Consider the following 23,020-nt stretch of genomic DNA (forward strand, 5'->3'; position numbering starts at 1 on the left):
TCACTCACACACAAAACACAAAGTTTAGACTCACTCACACACGTAAAACACAAAGTTTAGACTCACACACACAAACACACTTAGAACACAAAGTTTAGATTCTCACACTGACACACACACTTTCAACACCAGTTCAGACCCTCACGCACAGCGACACACACTTAACTTGACACACACGTACCCATACAAACGCACATCAAGGTCACAGACTTGTCAGTGATACACGTCGGCCGCAGAACAGGTGCTGTTCCCCTATGTCCTCCCTCTGCAGCTTCACAGATGTCTTATCTTCATCACACTGCGCTCCACTCCACCACTGTGTGTGTGTGTGTGTTCAATCTCACTCCAAAGTTCCTATCAGCAATAGACATTCTCTTTGCCATTCCTACAGTCACTTTATCCCTATTAGAGACTATGCCAATTATATTGTAGCAGGGACGCTGAGAGTGCAAGATGAGGGGGAAGTTGATTTAACACCATAGAAGGTGAATGTAACAGTTTTCTTCCTGGGAAGGAGAGGAGGACCAAAATGCAGCGTGGTTATTTATAAACATCTTTAATGAAAGATGAAACCGTGAACACTGTACAAAATAAGAAACCGTGGAAAAACTGAACCAGTTCTAACTGGAGCAAAACAGAGAGACAGGAACAATCACCCACAAGATACCTAAAGAATATGGCTGCCTAAATATGGTTCCCAATCAAAGACAACGATAAACACCTGCCTCTGATTGAGAACTACTCCAGGCAACCATAGACTTACCTAGAACACGCAACTGAACACAACCCCATAGACTACAAAACCCTTAGACAAAACAAGACACATAAATCACCCAAGTCACACCCTGGCCTAATCAACATCATAAAGAAAACACAGAATACTAAGGCCAGGACAGTGAGGCGGGGTGTGTAGGTGGTAAGATGGTGTGTAAGGGTACAGGGAAGCAGGTAGATGAGGGGGAGGTTGATTTAACACCATAGAAGGTGAGGCGGGGTGTGTAGGTGGTAAGATGGTGTGTAAGGGTACAGGGAAGCAGGTAGATGAGGGGGAAGTTGATTTAACACCATAGAAGGTGAGGTGGGGTGTGTAGGTGGTAGGATGGTGTGTAAGGGTACAGGGAAGCAGGTAGATGAGGGGGAAGTTGATTTAACACCATAGAAGGTGAGGTGGGGTGTGTAGGTGGTAGGATGGTGTGTAAGGGTACAGGGAAGCAGGTAGATGAGGGGGAAGTTGATTTAACACCACAGAAGGTGAGGTGGGGTGTGTAGGTGGTAGGATGGTGTGTAAGGGTACAGGGAAGCAGGTAGATGAGGGGGAGGTTGATTTAACACCATAGAAGGTGAGGCGGGGTGTGTAGGTGGTAGGATGGTGTGTAAGGGTACAGGGAAGCAGGTAGATGAGGGGGAGGTTGATTTAACACCATAGAAGGTGAGGCGGGGTGTGTAGGTGGTAGGATGGTGTGTAGGGGTACAGGGAAGCAGGTAGATGAGTTGAAGGCGAGTTGTCCTCTGTTCCTCCACCGTCTGTCTCGTAGGTGTCTTTGCCTCTGGATCCACTGTGGTTCTCTGGTGTCGAGAGTGTTCGTCCTGCTTCGTTCCTTGGGTCCTTTTTTGCTGTTGGACTGAGACACAGACGCAAGGGACGCACAAATGTTCACACGTACGTGTGACCACAAACACAGACCCTCTGTGAGTGGCAGAAGTCCACTGTATAAACAGATACCTCCATATACATGTTCAGACTCCCTCCTTAGGGGGGATCACAGGGGGGAGATAACTGTGTCTCTGTGTGGGTATGTGTGTTCAGACTCCTTAGGGGTCAGAGGGGGGAGATAACTGTGTCTCTGTGTGGGTATGTGTGTTCAGACTCCTTAGGGGTCACAGGGGGGAGATAACTGTGTCTCTGTGTGGGTATGTGTGTTCAGACTCCTTAGGGGTCACAGGGGGAGATAACTGTGTCTCTGTGTGGGTATGTGTGTTAAGACTCCTTAGGGGTCAGAGGGCGGAGATAACTGTGTCTCTGTGTGGGTATGCGTGTTCAGACTCCTTAGGGGTCACAGGGGGGAGATAACTGTGTCTCTGTGTGGGTATGTGTGTTCAGACTCCTTAGGGGTCAGAGGGGGGAGATAACTGTGTCTCTGTGTGGGTATGTGTGTTCAGACTCCTTAGGGGTCACAGGGGGAGATAACTGTCTCTGTGTGGGTATGTGTGTTCAGACTCCTTAGGGGTCAGAGGGGGGAGATAACTGTGTCTCTGTGTGGGTATGCGTATTCAGACTCCTTAGGGGTCACAGGGGGGAGATAACTGTGTCTCTGTGTGGGCATGCATGCAGCTGTGTGTAATTTCGGAATCTTACGCCTCGATCACACCGATTAGCGTCACTGTGCAAAATAATACTCAGCATCATCTGGATGTGTCTGCAACAAAAGTTCAACATTCACCTTCTGCTACCATTTCTGTCAATCCGTCGACGCGTACAGTTTGACCCGTACTTTTGATGAAACCCAAACGCAGCATTCCATTGGAAATGAAGGTACTTCTGGTGCACCAAAACGCAACGACGCTGTCGGCGGTGTCGAGGCGTTACTGCATGAACATGCAACCTTCGAGAATCACTGCAGACTCCCTTTTCAACAGAGAACCTAATTCACGGTTAAATATCAAGGTTACGTTTCCAACATCATTCCAGTATGTTTCATAAAGCTGCCTCCCATTTTTACTTCAGTGGAGGGGAACTAACTTTGGCAAATTGAGATGAATGCTACCCATTAGCCAAAAGTTCAATCCCGTTTTTCTACAGTACCACACCAGCACTACCAGAGCCAACCCAATAGGTTCCTCACTCAGCAATGGAGTGCTGTTGCCAGCGTGTGAACTGTGAAATTCCTCCCTCCACACCAGTGTTTCTGCATTAAGTGCGTGGTTGCCAGATCTGCGTGATATCCCCCATTTTGGCCAAAGGTATTCTCGGGCCGAAGCCATCTGCCACCTAAACTGTAATTTAATTGCGCTTAACTTTTTTATGAAGCACACGTTTAATAGAGAAAGCTTATTAATTCAGGGTGATATTTAATTTCATACCAGTCGCGTTTTTGCTGGTGCTTGATTCGCTATGCATCCCATAGACACTCTCTCGACACACACACACACACACACACACACACACACACACACACACACACACACACACACACACACACACACACACACACACACACACACACACATATACACACACACACACACACTATCATATAGAGGCTTAGAAGCCAGCAGAGATGAGACATGGAGAACTGGTATGAGCTGGTTTTGAAGTTTGTCTATGGCAGGGATGTTTCTCTGGGTCTGTGTTTTACTGTGTGTGTCTCCAGTCCTTGAAGGCTGCTGTGTATTCTTGTTTTCATCCTAATTACTTTTTAATAACAGACTACTTTTTAATTTGACCTGGGCGACCAGGAGTGTGAAATCGTTTGCTTATTAATGAGACAAATCAATCTCGTCAGGATCATTAATTCCACTGTTTTGAATTCCGTTCCCTCCGTTCTGGCGCTCGTACAATCTGACGGGAGATGGCTAGAGGAGGAGGAGAAGGTGGTGGTGTGTGCCAGTGTTGTTGTTTAGCATCCTGCCAGCCGCTGACTGACTATGTGACTTTTAGCACATGATTAGACAGTGACTCAGGCAACACACACACAGGACAGAGAGAGAGGAAAAGGGAGGATGAGAGGAGGGGAAAAAAGAGGGGTAGCAGAGGGAGAGAGAGAAAGGAGGAGAGAGGAAGATAGAGGGGGAGAGAGGGAGAGGAGGGAGAGAGACGAGGGTAAAACAGCCTCCAGGAACTTAATGAGGTGTGCCCCGCTGAGTGGAGAAAGGGCTGTTAATCACACACACACTCTCTTTCTTACACACACTCTCACACATACACACACACACACACGCACATACACACACACACACTTTCTTGCTCTCGCACATACACACATACATGCACATACACACTCACACACACACCCACTCTGTTTCACATATAAACACACACTCTCTCACACCACATACACACACATACACCCTCACACTCTCACACACACATGCTCTTTCTCACACACACACACTCTCTCTTTCGCACGCACGCACACACACACTCTCTTTTTCACACACACACACACACACACACACACACACACACACACACACACACACACACACACACACACACACACACACACACACACACACACACTCTCTCGCTCTCACACATACACACATACATGCACTTACACACTCACACACACAACCACTCTGTTTCACATATACACACACACACACACACACACACACACACACACACACACACACACACACACACACACCCTCTCTCACACCACATACACACATATACACACTCACACACACACACACACAAACTCACCACTCTCATAAGCTCATTATGTAAAAGCCTGTGAAAGTTTGTCTCAGTATGTCTATCTGGGGCAGAAGGGCTTTTCATGCTGTGTTAGCGCGTCAGAATTACTCTGCACAGCACCTCTCTGACATGACCGACTCTGGTCTGCATCCAAAATGGCGCCCTATTCCCTGCATAGTGCACAACTTTTGACCCGAGCCCTATGGGTCCTGGTCAAAAGTAGTGCACTATGCAGGGAATAGGGAGCCGTTTGGAATGCAGCCTCTATCCAATACACAGTAGGGATGTGTTCTGTCTCTGATACCATAGTGTATTATAACAGAAGCATGTTTATTACAGCGAGAGTCGGATGTATGATGAACAGTTATGTAGACAGATGTCCGTTGTCTATTGAACACTATAAAAATTCTACAGAAAATATTTGATAGATTGAGGATGTGTGTCTGATGCTAATTACTGTATTATTACAGCCACAGTTTGGTTCTGAATTTATATATATGTTTTCTTGATTTCTAATACACTAGGAGGCAGGGTTGGGGTTAATTCAATTCAACCTGTGATTTGAAATTGTAATTTGTATTTAAATTGGACACACCACACCGAAAACATAATTTATATTCTATTTGAATGAAAGGAAGTTGAATTTCATTCAAATCTATTCAAAGAAATGTAACATGAAAAATGAAACATGAAAAGTAATTCCTTTGACACATGTTTACCCAAAGAAAATGTCAATTAATACTTAAGAAATACACATACTATTTTAAAAAATCAAATAGATTATCACTCATAGATGTATTTTATTATAACAATGTTTGTCATGAGATGTTAGGTTGTTCCCTTCCATTCTGGAGTGTTTGGTTTTATCTAATGCATTCTGGGAAATGTTTCTGACTAGTTTTTTTTATAACATGTTAGTGAAGTATGAATGATTTATAGACAACCTGCAAAATTCTTAGAATATTTAAGTCATATGATACCATACAATTAACATTGTATAGTGTTGTGTTCACATATATAATATCCATTTGAATAGCCAAAATCCATTTGGAATTCATTGAATAAAACGTATTTTTCCTTTAATTCCAATTCCATTCAAATTCTGCTTCCTGTGGGGTGTGGTCAATTCAAATTCAATTCAAATTAGCAAACAAGGCATTTGTGGTAAGTACCTGGGGGCTGCCATCTTTATGCACCTCCCTTATTCAGAATTGCTAGCAGGATGAACAGGTGTTCATGTCTGGTACTTCGAGAACCAAGTCAAATATATTATTAAGGCAAGTTGGATGGCTGATCGCTAAAGCCCTCTCCCAAGTAACCAAAAGAACACATTTGTTCTAACCCCAGACAAACTCACCTGATTCAACTCCTTGCGGGCTTGATGACTAGTTGAACATTTGAATCAGGTGTGCTTGTCCTGGGCTACAACAACAATGTGTGCTGTTGGGGGTACTCGAGAAGTTGGGGGAACACTGATCTAATGTATGCAGATGTTCCGTGTCTGTTCTGTGCATACTAGCGTTCAGTGTCTGTTCTGTGTATGCCATGTCTAGTACACTGTGAAGATTGAACACGTGTTCATGACACTTACAAAACCATGCATTACGGCTGAGGTTGGATGTTTGATATCTCTTCAGATGTGTACATTGCGTACCATTATAGAAATTCTCCAACTGAGCCATCACAATCGTACGTCTGTAACATGTAGACTTCACCACTGATCTCTCCTACACATATATCTTTTTTAATTCATTATCTTTGTGTTATCTCAGGTTTTATTCTTCTGTTTTATTTAAAGTAATCATGTATAAAAAAAAGTTGATAAATTAACATTTATTATTCCCCCCCCCCCCAGATCCTGGTGCACGTGGGCTTCCTGACAGAGGAGTCAGGGGACGTGTTCAGCCCCAAGGTCCTGAAGGGAGGTCCCCTGGGGGAGATGGTCCAGTGGGCCGACATCCTCACAGCCCTCCATGTTCTGGGACACAACCTCAAGATCTCCATGTCTGTTAAGGAACTGCAGGGGTGAGTCCGCATGTTATAATGTTCCAATGATGTTCATGGGAAACTGTGTTTTCGCTGTGTCTTGATTGGATCATCTTTTGATTGATTGATTGAATTTGTTTGGGTGTTTTAGTATGTGGTGGAATGGAAGCGTTTTCATTGATCTGACCACGGCCATTTTGTGCCATCTTGTTTCGTCAGCTATTGGCCAATAGACACAGCATGGCTATTAGCGTGTGCTTTTATCCAAAGCGACTTACAGACCCTCCAAGGTGATGGCGTTTAAAAGCGCGTTGTGATCAATGGACAGACGGTGCTCGTTTGTATTTGATTGCTGTCCATTTCATCACTTTGACTCATCGCTCATGTTGATCCACAGAATTACAATGGAAACACTTGCAGTGTCTCCAGAAGGTCTACAAGCCCTTGAACCTTCCCATTTTGCTGCCTTAAGATTTGATCTAAAAATGTATTCAAATAGTTTTTCCGCAGTGAAAGAAAGTTCTAGAAAATTGTCCAACTAAAACAAAAACTGAAATACATAATTGGATAAGTCTCTACCCAATTGAGTTAATACTTGTTGGAAGCACCTTTTGGCAGCCATTGCAGTTGTGAATCATTTTCATTAAGGATCTACCATCTTTGCTCAACTCGTAGGGCAACATATATGCATTGTTTTTGTCAGAACTGCTCAGGCTCAGCAAATTTGTTTGAGGATCATTGATGGACAGTGATATTTCAAGTCAGGATATTTAAGACAGGACTGAGACTAGACCACTCAGGAACACTCAACAGCTCTTGTCTCACAGAAAAATACAACCCCATCCCAGGGTTAGGTTATCAGAAGACTGAGGTGAGATTTCCTCAAACTTCTTTACCTGGGCTTTGCTCCTTTCATATTTCTCTTGATCCTAACAAACTCCCCAGTCCCGGGCTGAAAAGTTTTCTGTAACTTTCTTTCACTTTGAAAACGTGGAGTAGGTCGTGTAGATGTGTAGGTTAAAAATGATAGCTCCTTTCATATTTCTCTTGATCCTAACAAACTCCCCAGTTCCGGTCAGAAAAGTTTTCTGTAACTTTCTTTCACTTTGAAAACGTGGAGTAGGTCGTGTAGATGTGTAGGTTTAAAATGATAATTGAATCACTTTTTAGATCACATTTTAACGCAGTAAAATTTTGTTGTAGACTTTCTATATGTATTTTAGATAGGATTTTAGATAAGGACCAATTGTCAGGTAGAGAGCAAGTGATATTATCCCTGGGCCACTGTTCCCCTTAAACAGTTCATATATTTTTAACCACATCAATATACAGTTGAAGTCGGAAGTTTACATACATTTAGGTTGGAGTCATTAAAACTCGTTTTTCAACCACTCCACAAATGTATTGTTAACAAACTATAGTTTTGGCAAGTCGGTTAGGACATCTACTTTGTGCATAACACAAGTCATTTTTCCAACAATTGTTTACAGACAGATTATTTCATGTATAATTCACTGTATTACAATTCCAGTTCGTCAGAAGTTTACATACACTAAGTTGACTGTGCCTTTAAACAGCTTGGAACATTCCAGAAATTATGTCATGGCTTTAGAAGCTTCTGATAGGCTAATGGACATCCTTTGAGTCAATTGTAGTAGATGTATTTCAAGTCATACCTTCAATCTCAGTGCCTCTTTGCTTGACATCATGGGAAAATCAAAAGAAATCAGCCAAGAACTCAAAAAAATTATTGTAGACCTCCATTATTGTAGACCTCTGGTTCATCCTTGGAAGCAATTTCCAAATGCCTGAAGGCACCACGTTCATCTGTACAAACAGTAGTACTCAAGTATTAACACCATGGGACCACGGACCGTCATACCACTCAGGAAGGAAAAGTGCAAATCAATCCCAGAGCAACAGCAGAGGACCTTGTGAAGATGCTGGAGGAAACAGGTACAAAAGTATTTATATCCACAGTAAAACGAGTCCAATATCGACATAACCTGAAAGGCCGCTCAGCAAGGAAAAAGCCACTGCTCCAAAACTGCCATAAAAAAGCCAGACTACGGTTTGCAACGGCACATGGGGACAAAGATCGTACTATTTGGAGAAATGTCCTCTGGTCTGATGAAACAAAAATAGAACTGTTTGGCCATAATGACCATTGTTATGTTTGGAGGTAAAGGGGGAGGCTTGCAAGCCGAAGATCACCATCCCAACCATGAAGCACGGGGGTGGCAGCATCATGTTGTGGGAGTGCTTTTCTGCAGGAGGGACTGGTGCACTTCACAAAATAGATGGCATCATGAGGCAGGAAATTATGTGGATATATCGAAACAACATCTCAAGACATCAGTTAAAGCTTTGTCGAAAATGGGTCTTCCAAATGTACATTGACCCCAAGCATACTTCCAAAGTTGTGGCAAAATGGCTTAAGGACAACAAAGTCAAGGTATTGGAGTGACCATCACAAAGCCCTGACCTCAACCCCATAGAACATTTGTGGGCAGAACTGAAAAAGCATGTACGAGCAAGGAGGCCTACAAACCTGACTCAGTTAAACCAGCTCTGTCAGGAGGAATGGACCAAAATCCACCCAACTTATTGTGGGAAGCTTGTGGAAGGCTACCCAAAACATTTGACCCAAGTTAAGCAATTTAAAGGAAATACTCTCAATTAGTATTTGGTAGCATGTGAACTTCTGACCCACTGGGAATGTGATGACAGAAATAAAAGCTGAAATAAATCATTCTCTACTATTATTCTGACATTTCATATTCTTAAAGTAAAGTGGTCATCCTAACTGACCTAAAACAGGGAGTTTTTACTAGGATTAAATGTCAGGAATTGTGAAAAACTGAATTTAAATGTATTTGGCTAAGATGTATTTAAACTTCCGACTTCAACTGTACCTGCTCTACCATCCTAGTTAACCCAATACATCAGCCCATCAGAGCCTCAGACCTGGGCTGTGTCCCAATCGGCAAGGATGCTGCCTTTTGAGGCAGCTTTCTAGGCAAGATGTCAAAATTGGTATGTCCCAATCCCAAGGTACCTTCAAATGCTGCTTTCTAAGGTGCTTTCATTGGGCGATTTTAAAGGCAGCATCCCATGTGTCCATCGCTGGGGAGGTTATCCCATAACCCCTTTCGGCGCACCTAAAATTAAATTAAATTAATGGTGGACACAAGTCCGGCTTGGGAGAAGATGTTCCAGAAGAATAAGGAATAACTTTGCGAAATGTAAATAAAACGTTTATTTATTCCCAATATTATGTTCAACAAATGACTTTCATATGAATTTTCAATTCAAATGTTGAGTAACTGTTGTTCATCAGCCCGTTGCCAAGCTAGCTAGCTACAGTGCCTTGCGAAAGTATTCGGCCCCCTTGAACTTTGCGACCTTTTGCCACATTTCAGGCTTCAAACATAAAGATATAAAACTGTATTTTTTTGTGAAGAATCAACAACAAGTGGGACACAATCATGAAGTGGAACGACATTTATTGGATATTTCAAACTTTTTTAACAAATCAAAAACTGAAAGATTGGGCATGCAAAAAGAACCTACCGCAGGATAGTTATTCTGGTCGATGTCAACTTAACTCGTGGACAGGTACTGTTACTTGTTTACTCCTTATTGGTGTCAGATATTTCCATTTTGGGATGGTTGATCACTGGATTGCTAGCAAACGTCTCACGCTCAGTGGAATGCAAATTCGTTGTCACATGATGCTGCCTTCCAATTCCCGTCCAGATTGGCAGTTACAGAACCTACTGGGAAAGTGCTACCTACTAAGTTAGTTGCCTTTTGGAGTCAGGTAGGCAGCAGGCAGCTACCTTTGGATTGGGACACAGCCCCGCAGTCTTCTTATTGAGTTATTTAGTGACCCCATCGATCGTCATCGACCTCGTCTCCGGTCAATGGCGCAATGTTGTGTCTCTTTCCGCTTCCCCTCATCCAGTTAGCACCTCTTCATATATCCCCTTTTTGTGCTGACGGATACAGTAGTCGCCGTCACCGTGCGGTCTCCGGGTGGACCAGACATAAATCTGTCTCATTGGTTAAGACACTCCGGGGGCCGGTGTCCAGTGTTTGCCTACTAAAAGCAGGGCTAAAGACTGTAAATCACAAGAGATAGTCAAACGCCGCCAGCCAGGGTTAGTCATATGGAGATGGATTGGGTAGTGTGGTTGGCCGCCAAACCTGTGTTGGGGATTATGAATTGAGTTGTCTTGGAGTCATTTTTTTTCAGCTTCTTTGATATAAGGAGATGTTTGGAGCTGAGTCACGGTTTGTTGGCTGAGCCAATTCCACTGTTTTGTGAGCTTCTGACTAAGTGAAGTGTCCCACTCTATCCCACTCTCTGTCTTGTCTCTTTCTCTACTTCTCCTTTCCAAACCTTCCCTTTGTTTCTCTCTCTACCTCCTTGTATATCCTCCCCTTTTCCGTCTGTCTCTTTTGTTCTCTCTTTCACATATTGTCTTCTCTCTGTCTGTTTTACACCTCTGTCTCTCTTTCTCTCTCTGTCTTTCTCTCCGTCTCTATCTTTCGTGACACTCTCCACCTCTCTCGCTTCAAGTGCTATCGGACAAGGTTGTTTGCTGTAACCCAGGTCACCGTTGTTGACTCGAAACTCTGCAGCTACCCCCTATTTCCCATGACCCCCTGCTTTCAACAGGACAAAGAACATTGGCCTTTTGGATTCGACAGATGTGATATTACAAGCAATTTAGCTGTCAGCGGAGGAAGCGCAATTATTTTTGTTATTCCCCCTCTATCGGTCTGTCTTTAGATTTGGCTTTGATTAACAGAAATTGTTCTATCGATCATTTTTTTGGTTAACACATCACTGGACAAAAGAATTGGGACATACAGGAGGTTGATATTACGAAGAAGAAGAAAATGACGCTCACACGATGTCGGCACAAGAGAGCGTGAAGGGTCGTCATTTATTAATATGGGTTCATTTAACGGTGTTGTTTCCCCCTTTACACATTTTCTGTGGCTCTCTCTCTGCCTAAGTGGGTACACAGACAAGCCACTTAAAGATGGCAGACTTTCTGTTTGAAGAGTAAGTATAGATTTTTGTTGGCAGCCAAGTGCGACACGACGTCATGAAAAATGTTTTGTTTCGCCGCCAAGTCACAAACATCCCAAGGCTTTTCTTTGTTTATTTATTTTTATTTTATCTCAGAAGAAAACCAAAGCCCAGTTATCGTAGAAGCTCGTCTGAAATGTTGGTTTCGCTCGTATCTCTCTGTTTTTCTGCTGACAAATTGCAGTCAGCGCTTTTGTCAGTAATCAAACGTGGCAGGGAAAACAACGAGGCAGACGGAGTACTCGCTAAATAATTCGCCTTTCAGATACAGATTTAACAGATTTGATTCTATTACATTGAGCGCATCATCTGGTTTTGAAATCAGCTCAGTTCAACAATGTACACTATATAGGACAACAGCCCACATAAAGAAAGCTTGAAGGTTTGCCAGATCCCCACGGCTCCTGTCTGCCAATGAGGTCGACGGACGGATTCTATTAGGATTGATAGATGAATGAGTGGACAGCTCTCAACAGCTCTTGTCTCACAGAAAAATACAACCCCATCCCAGGGTTAGGTTATCAGAAGACTGAGGTGAGATTTCCTCAAACTTCTTTACCTGGGCTTTGCTCCTTTCATATTTCTCTTGATCCTAACAAACTCCCCAGTCCCGGGCTGAAAAGTTTTCTGTAACTTTCTTTCACTTTGAAAACGTGGAGTAGGTCGTGTAGATGTGTAGGTTAAAAATGATAGCTCCTTTCATATTTCTCTTGATCCTAACAAACTCCCCAGTTCCGGTCAGAAAAGTTTTCTGTAACTTTCTTTCACTTTGAAAACGTGGAGTAGGTCGTGTAGATGTGTAGGTTTAAAATGATAATTGAATCACTTTTTAGATCACATTTTAACGCAGTAAAATTTTGTTGTAGACTTTCTATATGTATTTTAGATAGGATTTTAGATAAGGACCAATTGTCAGGTAGAGAGCAAGTGATATTATCCCTGGGCCACTGTTCCCCTTAAACAGTTCATATATTTTTAACCACATCAATATACAGTTGAAGTCGGAAGTTTACATACATTTAGGTTGGAGTCATTAAAACTCGTTTTTCAACCACTCCACAAATGTATTGTTAACAAACTATAGTTTTGGCAAGTCGGTTAGGACATCTACTTTGTGCATAACACAAGTCATTTTTCCAACAATTGTTTACAGACAGATTATTTCATGTATAATTCACTGTATTACAATTCCAGTTCGTCAGAAGTTTACATACACTAAGTTGACTGTGCCTTTAAACAGCTTGGAACATTCCAGAAATTATGTCATGGCTTTAGAAGCTTCTGATAGGCTAATGGACATCCTTTGAGTCAATTGTAGTAGATGTATTTCAAGTCATACCTTCAATCTCAGTGCCTCTTTGCTTGACATCATGGGAAAATCAAAAGAAATCAGCCAAGAACTCAAAAAAATTATTGTAGACCTCCATTATTGTAGACCTCTGGTTCATCCTTGGAAGCAATTTCCAAATGCCTGAAGGCACCACGTTCATCTGTACAAACAGTAGTACTCAAGTATTAACACCATGGGACCACGGACCGTCATACCACTCAGGAAGGAAAAGTGCAAATCAATCCCAGAGCAACAGCAGAGGACCTTGTGAAGATGCTGGAGGAAACAGGTACAAAAGTATTTATATCCACAGTAAAACGAGTCCAATATCGACATAACCTGAAAGGCCGCTCAGCAAGGAAAAAGCCACTGCTCCAAAACTGCCATAAAAAAGCCAGACTACGGTTTGCAACGGCACATGGGGACAAAGATCGTACTATTTGGAGAAATGTCCTCTGGTCTGATGAAACAAAAATAGAACTGTTTGGCCATAATGACCATTGTTATGTTTGGAGGTAAAGGGGGAGGCTTGCAAGCCGAAGATCACCATCCCAACCATGAAGCACGGGGGTGGCAGCATCATGTTGTGGGAGTGCTTTTCTGCAGGAGGGACTGGTGCACTTCACAAAATAGATGGCATCATGAGGCAGGAAATTATGTGGATATATCGAAACAACATCTCAAGACATCAGTTAAAGCTTTGTCGAAAATGGGTCTTCCAAATGTACATTGACCCCAAGCATACTTCCAAAGTTGTGGCAAAATGGCTTAAGGACAACAAAGTCAAGGTATTGGAGTGACCATCACAAAGCCCTGACCTCAACCCCATAGAACATTTGTGGGCAGAACTGAAAAAGCATGTACGAGCAAGGAGGCCTACAAACCTGACTCAGTTAAACCAGCTCTGTCAGGAGGAATGGACCAAAATCCACCCAACTTATTGTGGGAAGCTTGTGGAAGGCTACCCAAAACATTTGACCCAAGTTAAGCAATTTAAAGGAAATACTCTCAATTAGTATTTGGTAGCATGTGAACTTCTGACCCACTGGGAATGTGATGACAGAAATAAAAGCTGAAATAAATCATTCTCTACTATTATTCTGACATTTCATATTCTTAAAGTAAAGTGGTCATCCTAACTGACCTAAAACAGGGAGTTTTTACTAGGATTAAATGTCAGGAATTGTGAAAAACTGAATTTAAATGTATTTGGCTAAGATGTATTTAAACTTCCGACTTCAACTGTACCTGCTCTACCATCCTAGTTAACCCAATACATCAGCCCATCAGAGCCTCAGACCTGGGCTGTGTCCCAATCGGCAAGGATGCTGCCTTTTGAGGCAGCTTTCTAGGCAAGATGTCAAAATTGGTATGTCCCAATCCCAAGGTACCTTCAAATGCTGCTTTCTAAGGTGCTTTCATTGGGCGATTTTAAAGGCAGCATCCCATGTGTCCATCGCTGGGGAGGTTATCCCATAACCCCTTTCGGCGCACCTAAAATTAAATTAAATTAATGGTGGACACAAGTCCGGCTTGGGAGAAGATGTTCCAGAAGAATAAGGAATAACTTTGCGAAATGTAAATAAAACGTTTATTTATTCCCAATATTATGTTCAACAAATGACTTTCATATGAATTTTCAATTCAAATGTTGAGTAACTGTTGTTCATCAGCCCGTTGCCAAGCTAGCTAGCTACAGTGCCTTGCGAAAGTATTCGGCCCCCTTGAACTTTGCGACCTTTTGCCACATTTCAGGCTTCAAACATAAAGATATAAAACTGTATTTTTTTGTGAAGAATCAACAACAAGTGGGACACAATCATGAAGTGGAACGACATTTATTGGATATTTCAAACTTTTTTAACAAATCAAAAACTGAAAGATTGGGCATGCAAAAAGAACCTACCGCAGGATAGTTATTCTGGTCGATGTCAACTTAACTCGTGGACAGGTACTGTTACTTGTTTACTCCTTATTGGTGTCAGATATTTCCATTTTGGGATGGTTGATCACTGGATTGCTAGCAAACGTCTCACGCTCAGTGGAATGCAAATTCGTTGTCACATGATGCTGCCTTCCAATTCCCGTCCAGATTGGCAGTTACAGAACCTACTGGGAAAGTGCTACCTACTAAGTTAGTTGCCTTTTGGAGTCAGGTAGGCAGCAGGCAGCTACCTTTGGATTGGGACACAGCCCCGCAGTCTTCTTATTGAGTTATTTAGTGACCCCATCGATCGTCATCGACCTCGTCTCCGGTCAATGGCGCAATGTTGTGTCTCTTTCCGCTTCCCCTCATCCAGTTAGCACCTCTTCATATATCCCCTTTTTGTGCTGACGGATACAGTAGTCGCCGTCACCGTGCGGTCTCCGGGTGGACCAGACATAAATCTGTCTCATTGGTTAAGACACTCCGGGGGCCGGTGTCCAGTGTTTGCCTACTAAAAGCAGGGCTAAAGACTGTAAATCACAAGAGATAGTCAAACGCCGCCAGCCAGGGTTAGTCATATGGAGATGGATTGGGTAGTGTGGTTGGCCGCCAAACCTGTGTTGGGGATTATGAATTGAGTTGTCTTGGAGTCATTTTTTTTCAGCTTCTTTGATATAAGGAGATGTTTGGAGCTGAGTCACGGTTTGTTGGCTGAGCCAATTCCACTGTTTTGTGAGCTTCTGACTAAGTGAAGTGTCCCACTCTATCCCACTCTCTGTCTTGTCTCTTTCTCTACTTCTCCTTTCCAAACCTTCCCTTTGTTTCTCTCTCTACCTCCTTGTATATCCTCCCCTTTTCCGTCTGTCTCTTTTGTTCTCTCTTTCACATATTGTCTTCTCTCTGTCTGTTTTACACCTCTGTCTCTCTTTCTCTCTCTGTCTTTCTCTCCGTCTCTATCTTTCGTGACACTCTCCACCTCTCTCGCTTCAAGTGCTATCGGACAAGGTTGTTTGCTGTAACCCAGGTCACCGTTGTTGACTCGAAACTCTGCAGCTACCCCCTATTTCCCATGACCCCCTGCTTTCAACAGGACAAAGAACATTGGCCTTTTGGATTCGACAGATGTGATATTACAAGCAATTTAGCTGTCAGCGGAGGAAGCGCAATTATTTTTGTTATTCCCCCTCTATCGGTCTGTCTTTAGATTTGGCTTTGATTAACAGAAATTGTTCTATCGATCATTTTTTTGGTTAACACATCACTGGACAAAAGAATTGGGACATACAGGAGGTTGATATTACGAAGAAGAAGAAAATGACGCTCACACGATGTCGGCACAAGAGAGCGTGAAGGGTCGTCATTTATTAATATGGGTTCATTTAACGGTGTTGTTTCCCCCTTTACACATTTTCTGTGGCTCTCTCTCTGCCTAAGTGGGTACACAGACAAGCCACTTAAAGATGGCAGACTTTCTGTTTGAAGAGTAAGTATAGATTTTTGTTGGCAGCCAAGTGCGACACGACGTCATGAAAAATGTTTTGTTTCGCCGCCAAGTCACAAACATCCCAAGGCTTTTCTTTGTTTATTTATTTTTATTTTATCTCAGAAGAAAACCAAAGCCCAGTTATCGTAGAAGCTCGTCTGAAATGTTGGTTTCGCTCGTATCTCTCTGTTTTTCTGCTGACAAATTGCAGTCAGCGCTTTTGTCAGTAATCAAACGTGGCAGGGAAAACAACGAGGCAGACGGAGTACTCGCTAAATAATTCGCCTTTCAGATACAGATTTAACAGATTTGATTCTATTACATTGAGCGCATCATCTGGTTTTGAAATCAGCTCAGTTCAACAATGTACACTATATAGGACAACAGCCCACATAAAGAAAGCTTGAAGGTTTGCCAGATCCCCACGGCTCCTGTCTGCCAATGAGGTCGACGGACGGATTCTATTAGGATTGATAGATGAATGAGTGGAAGGGAGAGCCTATAGGGAGGAGAGGGAGAGGTACTCTAGCAATGATTCAGCAACAGTGGGTGTGTGTGGGTTTTGATTGTGTTTACTGTGAACAAAGAAACCTCACATAATCCATTGTATTGTTACAGCTATGAATGTGGAATCACATCAGGGTCCAGTCTTCTACTAATATCCATTAGTCTGGTTGTGGTAGCTACTGTACACGTGCACACACACACACACACACACACACACACACACACACACACACACACACACACACACACACACACACACACATTGAATACAGCCCATGCCTGTGTATTCTGCTGAGTCTGCATTCTTCTCTATGGGCCTATAACAAAATTGCATGATGGAGATGATGGCTAATTTACAGACAATTAGATAGACCACAGCCCAGGTGTATTACAACAACACTTGTCAAAGACTCCAGCCACCCAAGTCATAGACTGTCCTCTCTGCTACCGCACGGCAAGTTTGGAACCACTAAATAGCTACCCGGTCTATCTGCATTTGACCCCTTTTTTGCACCAACTCTTTTGACCCATCACATACACTGCTGCCACTGCTTATTATCTGTCCTGTTGCTTAGTCAATGTACCTCTACCTATATGTACACATCTACCTCAATTACCTCGTACCCCTGCACATCGACTCTGTACTGTTACCCCGTGTGTATAGCCAAGTTATCATCACTTATCATCACTCATTGTGTATTTATTCCTTGTGTTATTCTTTTTATATTTTTCTCTCTGCATCGTTGGGAAGTAAGTAAGTGTTTCACTGTTAGCCTGTTAATAACCTCTTATTTTATTACCAGCACTTCTGGAGAGGACTGCTATCCATCATATACACCTTATTTACATATATACAATCCGCTTCAAATGTGTGGATTCGGCTATTTCAGACATACCTGTTGCTGACAGGTGTTTAAAATCGAGCACGCAGCCATGCAATCTCCATAGACAAACATTGGCAGTAGAACGGCCTTACTGAAGAGCTCAGTGACTTTCAACAAAGCATATGATGCCACCTTTCCAAAAAGTCAGTTCGGCACATTTCTGCCCTGCTAGAGCTGGCCTGGTCAACTATAAGTGCTGATATTGTGAAGTGGAAACGTCTCGGAGCAACAATGGCTCAGCCGTGAAGTGGTAGGCCACACAAGCTCACAGAACAGGACCGTCGAGTGCTGACCGTTGAGTGCTGAACAATTGTCTGTCTTCGGTTGCAACACTGACTACTGAGTTCCAAACTTCCTCTGGAAGCAACGTCAGCACAACAACTGTTCATCTGGAGCTTCATGAAATGGTTTCCATGGCCGATCAGCCGCACACAAGCCTAAAATCACAATTTGCAATGCCAAGCATCTGGTGGAGTGGTGTGAAGCTCCAGCCATTGGACTCTGGAGCAGTGGAAATGCGTTCTCTGGAGTGATGAATCATGCTTCACTATCTGGCAGTCCGACAGACTCATCTGGGTTTGGCGGATGCCAGGAAAACGCTACCTGGCCCAATGGTTGTGCCAATTGTACATTTTGGTGGAGGAGGAATAATGGTCTGGGGCTGTTTTTCATGGTTCGGACTAGACCCGGGAAAATCTTAAAGCTACAGCATACAATGACATTCTAGACAATTCTGTACTTCCAACATTGTGGCAACTGTTCGGGGAAGGCCCTTCCTGTTTCAGCACGACAATGCCCCTGTGCACAAAGCGAGGTCCATACAGAAATGGTTTGCTGAGATTGGTGTGGAAGACAATGACTGGCCTGCACAGAGCCTTGACCTCAACCCCATCTAACACCTTTGGGATGAATTGAAACGCCGACTGCGAGCCAGACAACACTGCATCATAACCCCTCTCTAAACAAAATCTCATATTAGACAGTTAAGACATAGTTGTGTCTCCATGGTAGCCCACATAAATACTGTATATATATTACATGGTTGTTGATGCATATATATTTTGTTTTCTAACTCAAGTGTTTTGTAACTCAGTGTTTTGTAACTCAGTGTTTTGTAACTCAGTGTTTTGTAACTCAGTGTTTTGTAACTCAGTGTTTTGTAACTCATACTGCATGTGGTTCAATCTGTGAAAAGAAGGCGTTATACAGTTTACATACACCTTAGCCAAATACATTGAAACTCAGTTTTTCACAAATCCTGGCATTTAATCCTGGTAAAAATTCCCGGGCTTAGTTCAGTTAGGATCACCACTTTATTTTAAGAATATGAAATGTCAGAATAATAGTAGAGAGTGATTTATTTCAGCTTTTATTCATTTCATCTCATTCCCAGTGGGTCGGAAGTTTACATACACTCAATTAGTATTTGGTAACATTGGCTTTCAATTGTTTCACCTGGGTCAAACGTTTCGGGTAGCCTTCCACAAGCTTCCCACAATACGTTGGGTGAATTTTGGCCCATTCATCCTGACAGAGCTGGTGTAACTGAGTCAGGTTTGTAGGCCTCCTTGCTCGCACACACATTCTCAGCTCTGCCCACAAATGTTCTATGGGGTTGAGGTCAGGGCTTTGTGATGGCCACTCCAATACCTTGACTTTGTTGTCCTTAAGCCATTTTGCCACAACTTTTGAAGTATGCTTGGGGTCATTGTCAATTTGGAAGACCCATTTGTGACTAAGCTTTAACTGATGTCTTGAGATGTTGCTTCAATATATCCACATAATTTTCCTTCCTCATGACGCCATCTATTTTGTGAAGTGGACCAGTCCTTCCTGCAGCAAAGCACCCCCACAACATGATGCTGCCACCCCCGTGCTTCACTGTTCTTCCTCCAAACATAACGATGGTCGTTATGGCCAAACAGTTATATTTTTCCTTCATCAGACCAGAGGTATTGGAGCAGTGGCTTCTTCCTTGCTGAGCGGCCTTGACGATATAGGACTCGTTATACTGTAGTCCGTCTTACGGGGTCCAGACGCAATACTTTTGTACCTGTTTCCTCCAGCATCTTCACAAGGTCCTTTCCTGTTGTTCTGGGATTGATTTGCACTTTTCGCACCAAAGCACGTTCATCTCTAGGAGACAGAGCGGTATGACAGCTCTGTGGTCCCATGGTGTTTATACTTGCATACTATTGTTTGTACAGATGAACGTGGTACCTTCATGTGTTTGGAAATTGCTCCCAAGGATGAACCAGACTTGTGGAGGTCTACAATTCTTTTTCTGAGGTCTTTGCAGTTTTAAAAAAATGTTCCCATGATGTCAAGCAAAGAGCCACTGAGTTTGAAGGTAGGCCTTGAAATAAATCCACAGGTACACCTCCAATTGACTCAAATGATGTCAATTAGCCGGAAGCTTCTAACGCCATGACATAATTTTCTGGAATATTCCGAGCTGTTTAAATGCACAGTCAACCCACTGGAATTGTGATACAGTGAATTATAAGTGAAATAATCTGTCTGTAAACAATTGTTGGAAAAACGGCTTGTGTCATGCACAAAGTAGACGTCCTAACCGACTTGCCAAAACTATAGTTTGTTAACAAGAAATTTGTGGAGTGGTTGAAAAACAAGTTTTAATGACTCCAACGTAAGTGTATGTAAACCTCCGACTTCAACTGTAGGTCCCTTTGGGCAGCTGTTGGTCATGAAAAGAGAGGAAGTACAGAAGAGCGTGAGGCTCTCATTTTCTACCTCCTTTATTCACAATCAGATTGGAGGAAGGACCTCCCTCTTCTCATCCACTGGGTCTGTTCGTTCACTTTCCAGTACTATATTAAGTAGAACATTATTCAGGGAAATATTGTGCCCCTGTTCTTCATGTTGCCTGTCTACCCTCTCTATTTCTCTCTAATCTCCTGTATAAATCAGCAGTAGTTTAAGACGCGTTGCAGATGCTCGATATTCCCTCAGATCATTTGGGAGACGTTTGATTTCCCTGGTAAAACCTTGTGAACTTACATCACTTATACAATCAACTCCTGACATTCAAGACCGATGTGAGCTTGCACTTATCTGGGTTGACAGTATTGGCTGAAGGCTTACTGTAACAAAGGCATTAGCTCAGTGGCTCCGGAGAGAGTTGTTAGACAGAGACTGTCCAATGAAGGAAGGCAGTCAGGTAAAAGAGAGAGAAAGCCTAGTGAGCCGTAAGGGAGGACGCTAGAGAAGCTGGGAGAGTGGAGCGAGAAAGAGAGAAAGGAAAATTCAGAGAGATTCAGTGGGGGAGGGAGATAGACAAATCCGCTGTCACTCAGTCTAAGGCATTTCATGCCCTGTTAAACCTCTCTCTCTCCCTCTCTCTCTCTTTCTCTCTTGGTCAGTGTGGTTTGGTGGTCAGCCCAATTATATGCACCTCTATCACCACCACCCGGTGGTCTACCATCTCCATGGAGAAAGATACAGGTCACCAGATAGGTCACAGGGGACTCACATTCTGCAATGGGGAGTGATGGCATCAGGTGCATTGAGGGTTAGATAATGCTGGTGTTCTGATGTTCTGATCCTCGTTTTGTCACATTAGTCTGACCAGACGTTGACAATTCCCACAAACCCCATTCCTCTAACGACGACCAAGATGGCTGTGAAGTGCTGTATATGTTTACGATCATTGGTGCCTTTTAGCTCTGCCTCTGCCTATAGGGTCTAGGCTCTGGGCTGTGTGTATCTGAGGGGGTGGTGGCGGTAGCTGACCCGGGGGCTGGATGAAGCCCTGTTAATCTGATACGTACACTTCCATTGCTCACACCCCTCTGTTGTCTAGATGTCCTCTCCTCTATCCCGCCATTCTCCTCTCCTCTCCTCCCCTGGGCCCGTCTCAGTGTAATCCATTTAGCTGTGTCGTCTTTCACAGCGCGGGGTCCGGACGCAACCGGGCAGCCCGCAGACCATTAATCTCTCTCTCTCTCACACACACACACACACACACACACACACACACACACACACACACACACACACACACACACACACACACACACACAACGCATACACTTGCACTATGTACGCACGGACACACACGCCATGATTGGAATTAGGCTCCCCACTCTCTCTCTAGTTTATCTTTCTCAGTCTTGTTTTTCCTCTCCAGCGAGGTTGTCCTCCCATCGTCATAGCCACGTCCCAGGTACACACTCATGCATGTGTCACACACTCCAAAAACACGTGTGCCCAAACATAAATGGCACAAATGGGTGCAGCGACGGACCCACAGACTGTAACACTGCAACGTATGTTCACTACCGTCCCTAATTCCTTCCCCTACTAGCCCAGCCTCATCTCCCATCTCTAAATAGGACTGAGAACATGTCTAGGGTGAAAACATCTCAATTTCTTCCTAAGAAAATCTCAGTATTAGAAAACATTGCTTTCGGTACTTCCTTGTTAATATTTCTTCTTTTTTTTCAAAAAATGTTACCAATTGTTAGTAGCTACTATCAACTCCCATACGGGCTCGTGAGAGACGAAGGTTGAAAGACATGCATCCTCCGATACACAACCCAACCAAGCCGCACTGCTTCTTAACACAGCGCACATCCAACCCGGAAGCCAGCCGCACCAATGTGATGGAGGAAACACCGTGCACCTGGCAACCTTGGCTCGCGTGCACTGCGCCCAGCCCGCCACAGGAGTTGCTGGTGCGTGATGAGACTAGGATATCCCTACCAGCCAACCCCTCCCTAACCCGGCAAACGACGCACAATGCCAATTGTGCGTCGCGGACGGTTACAACAGAGCCTGGGCGAGAACCCAGAGTCTCTGGTGGCACAGCTGGCACTGCAGGAAAGGCCCCCTTAACCACTGCACCACCCGGGAGGTACATGTTAATATTTCAAGGCAGAGGACACGTTTAGAGAAAAAGTAGGAGGAAAACTCAACAGCCATGGGCTGTTTACCCAGTCTCTTTCTACAGTAAATAACTTTCTTTCTCACCATTTTAAGGACCATGGTCTTACTTTTAAGTATTTGGGGATTTAAAGTAAATAAAGCTAGCCATTTTGTTCACTCAATGTGTCTTCGTTAATCTGGTGTCATCGCTCTTTCTTTTGCTCACTCGCTCCCTCCCTTTCTCTCAGTCTCTCTGATTTTCTTTAGCTGTTTCACTCTTCCACACTTTCGATTGCTTTCTCCATCCTCCATTCATTAACGTGTTCCCTACAGACCCTGGTTCACCTCCTCTCTAATTCGACGCCTCACTGTGAACATTGCTGTTACATACAGTGCATTCGGAAAGTATTCAGACCCCTTGACTTTTTCCACATTTTGTTACGTTACAGCTTTATTCTGAAATGACTGAAAAACAAATGTTCTGCATCA

The 23,020-nt window shown here is 43.4% G+C and overlaps 1 protein-coding gene across 2 annotated transcripts in view; it reads left to right on the forward strand.

The window, feature by feature from the left end:
* The window catches only part of LOC109865918 (alpha-1,6-mannosylglycoprotein 6-beta-N-acetylglucosaminyltransferase B), a 164,021-nt gene that overhangs the window by 77,095 nt on the left and 63,906 nt on the right, over nucleotides 1-23,020 (forward strand). For both annotated transcript variants that reach the window (XM_031799884.1, XM_031799883.1), the window contains exon 8: nucleotides 6,279-6,448. In XM_031799884.1, the coding sequence (XP_031655744.1) occupies nucleotides 6,279-6,448 (170 nt within the window). The remainder of the gene's footprint in view (nucleotides 1-6,278; nucleotides 6,449-23,020) is intronic.

The sequence above is a fragment of the Oncorhynchus kisutch genome, linkage group LG20 (assembly GCF_002021735.2).
Source record: "Oncorhynchus kisutch isolate 150728-3 linkage group LG20, Okis_V2, whole genome shotgun sequence".
Taxonomy (NCBI): Eukaryota; Metazoa; Chordata; class Actinopteri; order Salmoniformes; family Salmonidae; genus Oncorhynchus; species Oncorhynchus kisutch.